The sequence below is a fragment of the Thunnus albacares genome, chromosome 17 (assembly GCF_914725855.1).
Source record: "Thunnus albacares chromosome 17, fThuAlb1.1, whole genome shotgun sequence".
In the NCBI taxonomy this organism is placed as follows: domain Eukaryota; kingdom Metazoa; phylum Chordata; class Actinopteri; order Scombriformes; family Scombridae; genus Thunnus; species Thunnus albacares.
In genome coordinates, this window is record NC_058122.1 from 22,390,519 (window position 1) to 22,406,012 (window position 15,494).

General features: G+C 40.7%; 1 protein-coding gene across 1 annotated transcript; it reads left to right on the forward strand.

The window, feature by feature from the left end:
* Positions 1 to 799: 799 nt before the first annotated feature.
* Positions 800 to 14,205, forward strand: eftud2 (elongation factor Tu GTP binding domain containing 2). The gene is made up of 28 exons (XM_044331966.1): positions 800 to 941; positions 1,829 to 1,944; positions 2,039 to 2,201; positions 2,352 to 2,430; positions 2,760 to 2,835; positions 3,067 to 3,132; positions 3,226 to 3,261; positions 3,542 to 3,632; positions 3,715 to 3,797; positions 3,911 to 4,077; positions 4,416 to 4,540; positions 4,643 to 4,706; positions 4,818 to 4,908; positions 5,041 to 5,176; positions 5,311 to 5,438; positions 5,828 to 6,021; positions 6,104 to 6,215; positions 6,298 to 6,438; positions 6,663 to 6,764; positions 7,044 to 7,126; positions 7,404 to 7,490; positions 8,572 to 8,698; positions 9,681 to 9,768; positions 9,907 to 10,025; positions 10,360 to 10,454; positions 10,593 to 10,746; positions 13,414 to 13,521; positions 13,614 to 14,205. The coding sequence occupies exons 2-28, from the start codon at positions 1,840 to 1,842 to the stop codon at positions 13,707 to 13,709; spliced, it is 2,916 nt and encodes a 971-aa protein (XP_044187901.1). The 5' UTR covers positions 800 to 941; positions 1,829 to 1,839; the 3' UTR covers positions 13,710 to 14,205.
* The last annotated feature ends 1,289 nt before the right edge of the window (positions 14,206 to 15,494 follow it).

Below are 15,494 nucleotides of genomic sequence, written 5' to 3' on the forward strand. Positions count from 1 at the left end.
ACATATATATATACTTATTTGTATTTATATTTTTAACAGCAACGTCTACATTTTTCTATTTTATTTTAAGCTATCTATCTCTCTCTCTATCTATCTATCTATCTATCTATCTATCTATCTATCTATCTATCTATCTATCTATCTATCTATCTACATACATGATTGTGGCGCCTTAGTTGATTAACACACACCATTTACGCCGTTGGTCAACAGGCGCGTATTTAAAGCATAATCTTGAGTGTTTCTGACCTCTTAGGGTCAAAGTAAGTTACAAAAACGGCGCTCCATTAGCATCAAGGCAGACACAATAGTATAGTAATACTTTCCACGGAAAATAAAACTTTTACAACACAATGAAGTGTAGTTACACACTGTGGCCACTGGAGGGCAGCATCACAGTGTACTCATAATTCCCCCCCGCAAAGAAATTCTCCCAAACGTTCAATCTGATACTAAATCTTTATATATTTTTTCAGATTACTTTCAAATTAGACTAAAAATGGACACAGGGGTCGTTAAACACCGTAACCGTTGTAGAGAACGGACGCATGATTATATACAGACATAACAATCATCTACATAATTATCAAGGCAGACATGATAGCATGTTAGTACTTCCTATGAAGATGTTTAAGTATAGATACGCAGGACTGATGAATTGGAAACTTTAGGTGAGGCAGCAATTACATTTTTGCTGCAATTTTGGGGTTTGACTGGTCGACTTTGTAACATCACTAGTAACGATTATGTTACGGGGGCGGTAGTGAGTCAGTTAGCATCAAACGCTTACTGCCGTTATTTCCGTAGAAGAAGAAAGCCGGAAGTAGCATTTCGTGCGCATGGCGCTATTTGGGAAATTATTTATCGCTTGCTGAATACGTCCTCAACTTTTATCTTGTTTCGAAGAGAATATTTGCTGACTGCATTATAACAGAATACAGGTGAGTGTGTTTTGCAGCGTCCAGATTATAGTTCAGTGCGGTAAGCTATCATTTGATAAACAGCAACGTAACTTGAACGTTGTCTCCAGGAGTCATTCCGCCGTCATAGCCGCCTAGCATGCTAATTTCTGTCCAACTAATGACATTGTAAACACGAGAAGAGCGGTTTGTAGTCATTGATAACGTCAATATTTAGTCGCAGGTTTTCTGCCGACGGAAAGCATCTATAAGCTATTTAAATATCTTAATGAACTGTGGCGGTAGACATGATGCTACATGCAGAATTAGCATTAGCTTCAGTGGTAATGCACTCTTGATTAGGCAAGTTATTGTTGTTCAACACCGGCATTTGGGAAACATGCAAAACTGAGTTTATATTGCAAGTCAAACTTAAAATTTTCTAAATATTTTGATTCACTCAAGAATACTTCACATGTTTGGTTAGTTTCAAAAACAAACATGTATTGTTAGGAGGCCAAAACTAGTCAAGAAGACAACAGTTAAAATGTTAATATTAAGTAATTAAACGGATAAGTTACCGTCTCTCCAGAGAAAAATAGTCAAGGCTATATACATTCTAGTTGTGTTTCAGCGAAAATCTTGTTTTACATTTGTCTATAATTTGCATTGAATGCTATTATTTAATTGTCAGAATCAGATTTCTTGACAAGTCTTCACATTCAAAGACATATTTTGGTGTTGTGGTGCATGACAAAGTATTTATATAAAGTGAGAAAAATACAACTACCACAAAAGACAGGTGGTATCATGTATATAAATAACATTTTATAATTAAGTGAGTAAAAATGTATTCCATGTGAAGAGAGCTGTCCTTACCAGTACATGAATCTAACAGATATGTAAATACTCATTAACTTCTCTCCCAGTTCTCTACAAGATGGAGGCTGATCTGTATGATGAGTTTGGAAACTACATCGGTCCAGAGCTGGACTCTGACGATGATGATGACGATCTGGAGGCAGAAGACAGAGATGTCGATGAGGTACTCTTCAAACTCAGTGAACAGTTATTACCACTATGGTTTGTTAACATGTTACGTGTACATATGTTATGGGAATAACACTCTCCTTCTGCAGGGTGATGAAGATGATGATGACGAGCCTGCTGATGCTGATGACGATGTTCCCGGCATGGAGGTGGTCCTGCACGAGGACAAGAAGTACTATCCGACAGCAGAGGAGGTTTACGGGCCAGAAGTGGAAACTATCGTCCAGGAGGAAGACACACAGCCTCTAACAGGTTAGAAATAAAGAAAAACATGAAGGATTAATAAACTGTAAACACTCACATATCTAAATTAGTGTGTGATGATGTTAACACAAGTCTAAGACAACGCATGCTGTCATGGTTAACGCACAAACACTCATGTTTTCTCTCCGATCCTACCAGAGCCCATCATCAAACCTGTGAAGAACAGGCAGTTCACCCTGATGGAGCAGGAGTTACCTGCCACTGTTTATGATATGGAGTAAGTAATCAAAGTGCTTTCCTGCTTTTATGTGTATATATAATCATGATAAATTAATTTGTAAAGCACTTTTCAAAACAGTAGGGCTTCACAGAGCAGTGGAACACCAAAAGATTATAATAAATCAAATATAGGATAAAATATTAAAAACACTAAAATGAACATGCGGGGGGAGAAGAAAATGGAAAACCTTCAGAAGAGGAAATGTTTATCAAGAATATAATTGGCTGAACAACAGTCTTTGCACAGTCCTATGTATTTCTCAGTATGTTTCTGCTATTTGCTGTGTTTTCGCAAACTGCAACTTTCTCTCCTCTCTCTCTTGGCAGATTCCTTGCAGATTTGATGGACAGTCCGGAGCTGATTCGTAACGTCACCTTGTGTGGTCACCTCCACCACGGCAAGGTTAGAGCCTGCCCGCAGCTTCTGCATGACTGTTCCCGCCTCTCGTTTAGCTGTGTGTGTGTCTCTCTACTCAGGGCTCCGCAGTGGCATTTTGCCAAAGAAGACATGTGTTCCTAAGATGAAAAATTTACGAGGATAGGAATGTTTTGGAGCATATGCTAATAACATGCCTGCCCTTCAGACTCATCTGAGACTCATGGGGATCTCATGAATTTGCTTATTTCTTTTCAGACCTGTTTCGTGGACTGCCTGATCGAACAGACACATCCAGAAATCAGGAAAAGAGATGATGTGGATGTGAGTGCTGTCTGTGATAATCATATATTTTCGCAGTTTTGCACTTAGATTCTGTATATGACGGCAGGCTAACATGCTGTTTGACTTTTTCAGCTCCGGTACACAGACATCCTCTTTACAGAACAGGAGGTGAGTGGTTTAGTTCAACTCTTGACCAAAAAAAAAACACATATCACTAAAGTTACTTAAAGCTCAAAAGAGGAGAGGTTGCAGGCCCTTGATCCCAGAAATGATCATATTAATGAGCTTTAGATGATAGAAGTATGTCTCCTTTGCTGTGAAGACCAACATCACTTTTAGTTAAAGTATATTCACATTTATTTGGAGCTGCTTGGTCGTCGTCGGAGTTTAATAACTTCTGTTGTCCTTTCTTTGCTCAAGTGTTTCTAAAACTGTACTTACTCCACAGAGAGGAGTTGGTATCAAGAGTACCCCTGTCACAATGGTCCTGCCAGACTCCAGAGGCAAATCCTACCTATTCAACATAATGGATACACCAGGTATTTTGTGTTGGCTAACTGAATGCGTGTTTGGACTTTGGTGCAGAAAAACAGAAAGTGATGTAAAGTGTCTCCCTCAAAGGTCACGTGAACTTCTCTGATGAGGTCACATCCAGCATCCGGATCTCAGACGGCATCGTCCTCTTCATCGACGCAGCAGAGGGAGTTAGTAACTTTACTGTTTTTCTTTTGGATATTATCTCCATCCTGCACTCACTTCATATATCTTTTTTTTTCAGCCTTCCATATAACCCAGACTTCTGTTTATCTCTGCCCAGGTAATGCTGAACACAGAGCGTCTGATCAAACATGCAGTTCAGGAGCGTATGGCCATCACCATCTGCATCAACAAGGTGGACCGGCTCATCGTGGAGCTCAAACTGCCTCCCACAGATGCTTATTATAAACTGCGCCACATTGTGGACGAGGTCAACGGTTTGCTCAGGTAATACTTAAACCCGTCACAACCACAATGTCTGAAGAGTGTGTTTCATGTGATGCACTACACTGATCTTCTATGGAAGGACAAGCAGTCATAAAGGAGAATGTTGCATCTTTTTTTTAAGAATTTGTGTTATTTGTATTTGCTGCACAACAGCTCAGCTAAGGTTTGTGCATTTGCATCATTCTGACCTAATGGTTGGTGAGAAAGCATTGAAATGTTTGTCACTTTGATGTTAGATTAGCAGCTGCACTGCTGACAGAAAACTGATTTATTGTTTATTATGACATTATCAGACATTTAATTCAAAGCTGTTTATGATCATTTTCCTTCTCTGTCAGTACGTACTCCACAGATGAGAACTTGGTGGTTTCTCCTCTCCTGGGAAACGTGTGCTTCGCCAGCTCTCAGTACAGCATCTGTTTCACACTGGGGTCCTTTGCAAAGATCTACTCGGACACTTACGGTGAGACGACTCCTCTGCACTCAGAAACAATAGACTGACGTGTCCTCATCACATGCCTGATGCAGAATGTAAAGTATTAACTAACTCTGTTTGTGTTTGCAGGTGACATAAACTATAACGAGTTTTCAAAGAGACTTTGGGGAGACATTTATTTCAACCCTAAAACGTGAGTAACTTGGATTTTAACAGAATGCTAATATTTGATGCCAAACTATCTGCTCCATTCTCCTCTTCCAACACACTGTTTTTATGATTTTTTTTTTTCTCTTCTGTTCAGTCGCAAGTTCACAAAGAAAGCTCCCAGCAGTAACTCTCAGCGCAGCTTTGTGGAATTTGTTCTAGAGCCTCTCTACAAGATCCTTTCACAGGTACCTTTTTTTTTGTTTTTTTTATAAATGTGCATCAGGGGAGCACAGCTAGCTCAATCCCCCTAAGGTCCCATCAGGCTTGGATTTTGCAGACTTCTGTGTAATCCTCTCCCAAATCTTCTTTGTGTACAGGTTGTTGGGGATGTGGACACGTCTCTCCCACGAGTTCTGGATGAGCTGGGGATCCACCTGACTAAAGAGGAACTGAAGCTGAACATTAGACCCTTGCTGAGGCTGGTCTGTAACCGCTTCTTTGGAGAGTTCACAGGTAAGATAACCTTTTTATTGAGTTTTCTGCCACATTCTTATTGCTATTGGTTGCTATCATAATATGAAGATAATCATGGCTTTAGTAAATGTGATGAATCGATGTAAAGCCGAGGATGGATCTCTTCCCTGCAGGCTTTGTGGACATGTGTGTACAACACATCTCCTCACCACAAGAGGGCGCTAGGAACAAGATAGAGCACACCTACGCTGGAGGTCTGGACTCGGACCTGGGGGAGGCCATGGCAGAATGTGACCCTGATGTGAGTAATAACGGAGGAGGAACAGGAGTCTCTGATTTATTGGCTGGTGAGCAGATACACCGATTAACCGCAAATAGCTGCAGTCTGTGTCTAGTATGTCAATAGTCTCATCCCAGCTGCTCTTACAGATTAAACCAACAGGCTGCTGCAATTAGCTTGAAATGAACGAGCTGTTAAATAAGCCAATTTAAGACAATGCAGGATATCGATCACAGTTTTCCAAGGTGCACTTTTAAAGGCTTACTACCTCTTGCCTAAGCCCTCTTATATTTCTTTAGAAAGAAATGTCACCTTCCAGTGGTAAGACTTTCCTGTCCCATTTCCTGTCTCTCTATCTCTCTCTCTCTCTTATCTGTCCTTCCTCTTCACCTCATGTCTCTTGCCCTCAGGGTCCTTTGATGTGCCACACCACTAAGATGTACAGCACAGAGGACGGGGTTCAGTTCCATGCATTTGGCAGGGTGCTAAGCGGGACCATTCAGGCAGGTCAGCCTGTCAAGGTTTTAGGAGAGAACTACACCCTTGAAGACGAGGAGGACTCTCAGGTCTGCACTGTGGGTCGTCTCTGGATTTCTGTCGCCAGGTAGGTTCCAGGGGTTTGGGTTTTGATTTTTTTTTATTGTCAAAGTTTATATCAAAGCTTGACTTCCCTTACACCTTCTCAGATACCAAATTGAAGTGAATCGAGTGCCCGCCGGGAACTGGGTTCTCATTGAAGGTTGCGACCAGCCGATAGTGAAGACCGCCACAATCACAGAGCCCAGAGGGAACGAAGAGGTGAGATAAAAGAGAGAGATTGCTTTGAGATCTTAAAAGTACTTTGTGAGCAAGGATTTACATATTTAACTTCCTCTGACAGGCTCAGATTTTCAGGCCGTTGAAGTTCAACACGGCATCGGTTATCAAGATCGCCGTGGAGCCTGTGAACCCATCAGAGCTGCCGAAAATGTTGGACGGACTGAGGAAGGTCAACAAGAGCTATCCCTCTCTCACCACAAAGGTAAGTCTGTCAACACACAGGTAGAGCAGTGAAGTGATTTACAGAGAACGAACACAGGCCCAGAAGTGCATTGCAATGACTTTTGAAAAGGTTTAAGTTCAAAGGTTACTGTTTTCTTCCTGAGGGAAAGCAACATGAAAATCAACATAAATGGTTTTAATAATTAGGTAGCTGCCATATATCTTCATCACTTTTGACTGTATATGTGTGTTTTTGTGTTTCAGGTGGAGGAGTCTGGAGAGCATGTTATCTTAGGCACAGGAGAGCTTTATCTGGACTGTGTCATGCACGACCTGCGTAAGATGTACTCTGAGATTGATATTAAAGTAAGTTTCTCACTGCTGCTTTGTGTAATTTATCTTGTTGAATGTCTTTTTTTTTTTTCCTGTTTCTTGGCACCACATCGTCTGGTGAGAAAAAAAAAGCTTGTTTAGTAACTAATTTAGTCAGTTTTTGAGTACAGCTTGCTTGTCCTATTAATTTGGACAATGAATCTTTTTTTTTTTTTTTTTTGAAATTACAAACACACATCCATAACCTTAAGCTGTCACACACGAATAAAGCCTCTGGTTCCTTTCTGTAATGATGCACATCTTTTCCCTCAGGTTGCCGACCCAGTTGTGACTTTCTGTGAAACAGTCGTGGAGACGTCATCCCTCAAGTGCTTCGCCGAAACGCCTAACAAAAAGTGCGTATCAGATGTCATGTCTGAGCTTTTATCCAGAGCAACGTATTAATAGTGAGATTTAGAGGAAGCTTACATTGATCTCAGAACAGTCCAGCAGTAATATTTGTTTCAAACCTTGTTGCGTTCTTAAAACTGTTTGAACGTCGTGTTTCTTGTCTTCTTGAGAGTTTAAATCTGTGCACTGTTTGGGGTCACTGTCAGAGTTAGTCCTTCCCTCTGGCCGAGTGTCTCCTCATCCCAGAATGAGTGATTGACAGCTGTGTGATGTGATTGACAGGAATAAGATCACCATGATTGCAGAGCCCTTGGAGAAGGGACTGGCTGAGGACATAGAGAACGAAGTGGTGCAGATCACGTGGAACAGGTATGACGTAGAAGGTGTTAAGTGATTTCATGTTAGACATCTGTAGACATTTCTGGCTGATAACGGCACCAGTCGTATTCATTTCCCATACTTCAGAGCCATTCTGACCAATCTTTGATTCTTGTTTATCCCTCGGTTAGCAGGGATTAATGAGCAGGCATGTGAGGATGATTCTTCAAATTAAACGCTGTCATTGAAGAGGGCAGAGGAGGATAGAAATGCCCAGGGCTGAAATATCATTTTAAAAAGTGCAATTATTGGATTTGTGGGTAATATTCCTTCTGAATTCATGGGTGTGGCGCACAATTTTCTTATCATGCATAGACCAAGAGGTTTCCATCCAAGTATAGCACGTGTCAACCATCGATTTTAATTCTCAAGTTGGACATGAAAGTGACATGTACTGCAATATAATAACACTGTTTTAATTCTATCTAGTGTGTCCACTTTTGTTTTATTAGGTCAGGTTGAATGTCCTATATTGACCCATTCACACTGATAGTAACTGTAGATTCCTGCTGCATCTTGTTTGTTTGAATGAAGAATTAAAAAACTCTTGAGTGTAAGAATAACAAAATATAAAAGCATTCATCATTACTGACATATATCTTTAACTAAAACTAGTACAGATGCAGAACATTTCTGTACTTGAATATCTGAGCAAAAGTAAAGGACTGACTTCTGTCTTATGTGCTCATTAAACACCCTCCTTGTTATATTGATCACGTCACTCACAGTAATTGAATTACGCACTAAAAGCATGCATGAGTGTTCCCGTCCCCGTGACATGAAGCGCATGCATCACTGTGGTGTTCTACTCGAGAGCGGCTTCCTGTCAATACTGGGCTCATATGTGAGGCCATCTGGGCCCAGCGGTGCCAGCATACAGTAGTAACGCCAGAGAACTGACATGCTTCACACACACACACACACACCATTAAACTAAACCTTCGCTCCTAGTCCTCTTCTTTCATTAACCCCTCTGCCCCCCCCCACGATCAACCAATCTTCGTAATGTTCCAGCTGACACAAAACGCAAAACCTGCTTTCAACCAGTTGCTGTCCTGTTTCCTCATGTCAGGAAGAAGCTGGGAGAGTTTTTCCAGACAAAGTACGACTGGGATCTGTTGGCTGCCAGATCTATCTGGGCCTTTGGACCGGACACGACAGGACCAAACATTCTTGTTGATGATACGCTGCCTTCTGAGGTGAGTTTTATGTCTGCTGGACAAAGCTTTATTCTAAAGTCTTATTATTATACTGTTGGTTCAGTTAGTTCAAGAAAAAGTACAAATATTTTAATTATGGATTATGTCTCCAATTAATTGTTTAATTATTTACTCTGTAAAATGTCATAAAATAGTGGAAAAAAAACGTGCATTACAGTTTCTTCAAACAGCCCAAAACCCAACAACATTCAGTAAATCCTCACACATGAGAACCTGGATCCAGAGTTTTGGGAGCTTTACTTGATAAAATGACTTAAACAATTAATTGATTATTAAAATTATTCATTTTCTATGAATTAACTAATGGACATATCATTTCAGCTCTAGAGCTATAGAACTATAGCTAGCAGTAGCAATCTATTACTCAGATTACAACAAGTATCTATAATTTCTTGTTCATTTTATATAAAGACCACATTAGGTCATTGTTGAACCGTGTGAGACCTTGTACACAACGACTAGAAAGTAGAAGGGAGTAAATCCAAATTTAAGAAACAATAACACGTTGTGCTGAAACTAATAATTATCTTCATTATCGATTAATCTACTAATTAATCAATCAGTCCTTTTGGTTTATAACATGTCAGAAAATGGTGAAAAATGTCATCATCATCGTTTCCCAAAGCCCAAGATCCAACCAAAGATGTCTTCTTTTTGTCCCGACCAACTGTCCACAAACCAAAGATTTTCAATTTACTGACAGAAGACTAAATAAACCAGAAAATATTTACATTTAAGAAGCTGAAACCAGAGAATGTTTGCATTTTTTTTCTTTAAAAATGACTCAGAAATATGATCAAAGTAGTTGACGATCAACCAATTGTAGCTATAATAAGACATAACGCATTTATTAACATTTTGTTATATACACAATACAGGCAAACGGGTATGAGGTTTAGCTCAATAGCTCACTTTTGTAACCAACTCTGCATTTGTTTTGTGTTTTTTCTGTCTTCTGTAGGTGGACAAGGCTCTGCTGGGCTCAGTCAAAGACAGCATCGTTCAGGGCTTCCAGTGGGGCACCAGGGAGGGGCCTCTGTGTGACGAACGTAAGATCTCTCTTCCGTCTTTTTGTCACCGAAACACGTTGATTTTACAAATAAACCTTTATTCTCCTCACCAGAATATTTTGGCATTGGGAGAAGTACACATTGTTTCTGTAACTCAGTCTTTCTGCTGCCCCTCAGCCATCAGAAACGTAAAGTTTAAGATCCTGGATGCCGTCATCGCTCAGGAGCCCCTGCACAGAGGAGGAGGCCAGGTCATCCCTACAGCCAGGAGAGTGGTGTACTCCGCTTTCCTCATGGTGAGATATCTCCCCCCTCCCCCTCCAGCCCCTCCCCTCCCCTCAACTCTATTCTTCTCCTCATCTGCCATTAGCTCCTCCAGACTTTTCTTTCATCCTCTCTTTCTTTAATGTTCCATTACCTTGATTACTGTTTGGGATTTTGCTGACGTGCGTCCTTTTTAATTGCAGTGCGATAACGTTCCTCTTTCACCATTTTTGGCTTCTCTCCTAATCTCATTTGGCTCTTTTCGCTGTCGTTATTATAAATCCATGGGTCAGCTATACATGGGATGACCATACTGTGTCTCCAGGCTTTTGTCCTCACGCTAATGTGCGGTACCTTGCTTTCCAGGCGACTCCGAGGTTGATGGAGCCTTATTACTTTGTGGAGGTTCAGGCTCCGGCTGATTGTGTATCTGCCGTCTACACAGTGCTGGCTAGAAGAAGGTCGGTCTTCTCTCTTTGTCCTCATGTCTAGTATCAACCTAGAAGGACATTTAATGCAATATTCCTTGATATTTCTTTAAATTAAACACAAATTCAGCAGTTCTTTTTTAATTTGGTCCTGTGCTTATCATTTAACAGGGGTCACGTCACCCAGGATGCACCTATTCCAGGGTCTCCTCTCTACACCATTAAGGCTTTCATCCCAGCCATCGACTCCTTCGGCTTTGAGACAGACCTTCGCACACACACACAGGGGCAGGCCTTTGCTCTGTCTGTTTTCCACCACTGGCAGGTAAGATTTATAGACACAGAGCTGCTTTCTATCTGACATTATGTCAATGAAATCCAGGTGTAAATGCAGTAAAGACTCACGTCACCGTTTGGAGGTGAGAAAAAATGTGTGGCAGCTTTAATTATAAATGTAAATGTAACGTATCTTTAATTTACATATAATAACAGCAACAAAAATGCAGAAAAGGCAATCAAAGCAGAAATAGACACAAAGAATTAGCTTACAGCTCAACTAGTGTTACATTTGTGACAATGAGATGCTGATCAACAACAGAGGAAATGAATAAACGTGAGATTCATTCACGTCAGCTGTTGTGCCAGGTTAAATAAGAAAAGGTTTCACCACGTGTCCCTGTAGATAAAAGCCCCCAAACCATGTGTTCAACCCTTCAACGCACAACGCACCTCATGCCCGGTGTCACAGGAAGTCAGCACACATATGTCTATAAACACAAAAAAAATCCACATCGGTCATTTATGAATCGCACCGTAAATGTTGCACATTCATTATCAAGCAAATCTGATTTAAATCTATAAATAAATGTGGACTTCTGTCACTTACTTACATGCACATACAGACAAAAAACACGCAGCAAGCAGAGTGACCAACCTTGTGCACATGTCTGCCACTCTGGCTAAATCGCTTTTGATGTGGAGTAGAGTGGAGTGTTGAGTCATTAAGTTTTAAATGTAATGTGGCCGTCTCTGTCTCTGCATGCCATGTCTGACATGTTTGTGTCTGCACTCTGCAGAGCTGTGTCAGTGAAAATTAACTCCACTTAAGGCGGATTAATACTAAACAGGAAAAACAGTCATCGGGAAGGCAGGAAAAAAAGGATTTCTTTGGTGTAAATATGTGTGTATATTATTTTTTTTTTTGGCTATTTTATGCCTTTATTGGAGATAGAGATACAACAAAGGTTCCCAGACCAGACTGGAAACGTTGCAGTTCATAGTCGCCATCTTAACCCCTAAACCACAGGGGTCGCCCCTCGGGTGTAAATATTTAATATGTTTTATCCTCTTAAATTTTGTGTTATCCCCTTGAGGTGAAAATACATCAGACAAGAAACTAGACGTAAATTATGTATAAATGTTTGTCTAAACTCTCAGAAAAAAGAAGTATTTTAGCAGATGTTTTCAAAATAAATTCTATTTTTTAATTTTGCAGAGCTGCAGAACAGTTAACAGATTTCTTACAGTAAGGTTACGGCTGAGTAGTCTGTTGAATTGAATCATTTATTTTCCTCATACTGAAATTGTATTTATTGGATTTTTTAGCTCAAAGCGTGATACATTTTATATGTAAAGTAATTGCTGAATCAGATTCCCCTGATTGCTTTTTTTTTTTTTTTCTTGGTCAGCTGAAATGAACCGTTACATTTTGACCTCCTGTCATTACACAACCCCAGAGTGATGTTTTTTTTTTTTCCATATCGCCCAGCCAGTGGTTGTCAGTCATCCTGAAACAGAAAATATTCCCTTTTTCAGGAGACTCCCCTGGAGACCAATACCAATCACTTTGACCATTTCTCCCCAAATTAGTTTCTAAAGGGCAGCTACAGAGTCGATACCTGACACAATCAACACTGAAATTTTCTTCTCTGCTCTGTGCTTTGACAAAAATGATTCCTGTTAGCACATATTGATTCAACCGCCCTAGAAAACAAGAATAACACAGGAGTCCCTGGGTTGTGTTGTTTGCCCCGTTAAACTCAGGAGACTGTATTGTGCCTCCCGCATTAGTTTGATCGTGTTCTGTCAGTATTGGCATGCAAACAGAGTTACTGTTAGCAGCTCTCATCCATCTGTTGATTGGGCTTCAGCCACTCCATTGATTATTCTTTCCCTTTTCCTCCCATTTTTAATCTTTCCCTGCGGCTGGGAAAGTCTAAGTTAGTCCACACTACCCTACTTATTTCAGATTTACCATTCCTAACAAGTGTTCTCCTCCTCTTTCACCTCCCATTGCTTTTAGCAGTGAATGTATCATGTAAAAATGAGCAGTTCACTTTGTGAAGGTCGTGTGCACTCATCTTTAAGATGAAGCATTTAGCAAATTATTTTAAAAGCCTGTGAACACTTCTTCTAACTCAACCTGCTAACATTGCACTGGTGCTGCGTGTGTGACACGAGTACTCGCACGTTGCTTTTTTTTCCCATCATGTTGATGGATGCACTCCTGAGTCAGTAACAATGTGAACGGTTGAAACCACTATCAAAAGTGTCCACTCACCAAAAAAAATTGATGTGTGTTTCATGTTGACAGTTTGGGTCTCGTGTAAGAACCACTCATACAAACACTTTGTTCTTAAGAGGCATGTAGAAGTGGTTTAAGATAATTAGTGGCATTCATCATTTTTCTCATACTTAAGAACTTTCTCTTTAAGTATGAGCAGAATTTATGAGTGGTCCAGACCTGATGTACGAGTCCTCAACAGGTTTTGAATTTGGAGTATAACTATGATGACGCTTAATGGAAAATTAAAGTTCTGTTCACCATATCATCATCATCATCATGGCTGCCAGTTTACTGAGAGGCTTGTTTAGATTTTATGATTTTTTTTATCGGCATATTTTGGCACATCCACTTCTACATTTCAGTAATTGCTTTGAAACTTCTCTCACTCCTCACCTGGCTTAACTGTCTTTTTATATTTCCTTCCAGATTGTGCCTGGTGACCCCTTGGACAAGAGTATTGTGATCAGGCCTCTTGAGCCTCAGCCCGCCCCCCATCTGGCCAGAGAGTTCATGATCAAGACCCGAAGGCGCAAGGTGAGGGTCACATTCGCTTGTTTTATCGCAGGGGTTTTTGCTGTATATTTCCTCACGTGCATGACTGATATCTCTCACCTGTCGGTCCGCAGGGTCTGAGCGAGGACGTGAGTATCAGCAAGTTCTTCGACGATCCTATGTTGTTGGAGCTGGCCAAACAAGACGTGGTGCTTAACTACCCCATGTGAGAGAGAGCGACGCTCACCGCGGCCATCAACTAAACCTCCACTAGTCACTCAGCGGCTTGTTTTAAAGGATATTTGCAGTATAATACGACCACAACACCACATGCAGGTTACACACTGGTTATTCTGAATCTCCAAAGACCACATGGCTGTTTTTATTAGCTTGTCTCTCATTTGCTAATGTAAATCACACAACCAGCAACTTTATAAAAGATCTGTAAAGAGGGGAGATCACCTTTTTAGATTCATAGAAACCATGAAAACAAACAGCCCCTGCTGTCAGGAGGGTTATTGTTCTTTCCTTTAGGGAGCAGCTGTAATTTTCAAACATTGCAGATGTTTGTTGAATCTCATCTTTGTCTTGTATTTAATTTTTTTTTATATGTAAAAAAAAATATCATTGTTTTGTAGAATAAGGAAACTTGGAAGGCTTTTTAAAAAAAAGAAATTGTCATTGATCTGGTTTATATCTGAATAAAAGAATTCTTTGTAATTCAAACAAAGACGTTTCATTGTTCTGTACTGTCTCAGACCACAAAGGAAACCCCAACCTCACAGTGACGTTACTGTTGAAAGCTTGTTTAGTCAAGATATAGATGTAATTGTCGGGTGGGAAGCTCGAGTGTATCTCAATTCAGTGTCTGGGGGGTTGAGACTAGTGCTAAGTTGTAGCTTTGCTAATGTTTGAGTGATTGGTGTGTCTGTTAGGGAGGCTGTGTGGGTTGTGACTGATGGACAGGCTGTGGGATGGTTGTAGGCAGGCAGAGAGGAACCAAAGGTTAGGATCACATGGCTAAATAAAAGGGGAAAAGAAGGAGCGATGCATCGTAGCAAAGAAGAAAGATGTCAGTGAAGCGCCGAGACTTGGAACTGACGATTTAAAAAAAAGGAAATGTTCTTAGAGTCAGTACAGAAATCTGTTAGACAACCTGGATGCCGATGAGAGAAGTGTGCACAGCTCAAAGTGAAAACAAAACAATGCTGTGTTTTTGTGGAAAGATACACCCACATCTAAACCACCTAAATCACAAAGTGAAGCTGCAGTAAAAACCAACACTCTGAGATGCTCAAACTAGGCAGACGCTCATGTGAAAGTCACTAACAGGAAGAGAGAAATTATTTTTCAATGGACACCTCAATCCCTAAATCATCAGGGTGCCAATTAAAGTTTTCAAAGTTCACGTTATTTCTTACGTTTGCAGTCGCCAACATGCGATGCAGCTTTATTGAGAATGTGAACAAAGTTGTGAGAAGACCGTGATGAACGCGTGAAAGAACTGCTTGTTTAGACAACCTTGTTTTTGAGCTCATTTAAAATCACACAACGGGCAGCGAAGAAGTGGATTAACGCTGCGGGAGCCGTTCGAGAAGTTTCTACGGACATGTTGATACTTTCATCCGCTTACAAGTGTGAGGTATGTGATCTTAAAAGGGTGCTTATTGAGTGCAGTGTCTCTTTAAAGAGCAGGGTTTGACTACACTTGATGACCCAACTAATAGCTTGATGTGTGATGTCTTGTCACACCTTCAGAAGACTCTGGTGTCTGAACCACTCAGTCCTTCATCACTCACCGCTGACAATCCCCCGAACAGTCCTGGAGGTGGTGGAGATGGGGAAGGTAAGAACGGGGACAGGAAGAGTCAAACATGGCTTGAGCTGCTTTGACATTTGGACTGAATGTCAATCCTGTCCAAAGAGACATGGGATTTTTTTATTTCAGTAGACATGTGTAGATGGTGATGGGGGGGATACTGTGCCCTTTTCAAATGCATGAAGGAAGGAGAAAT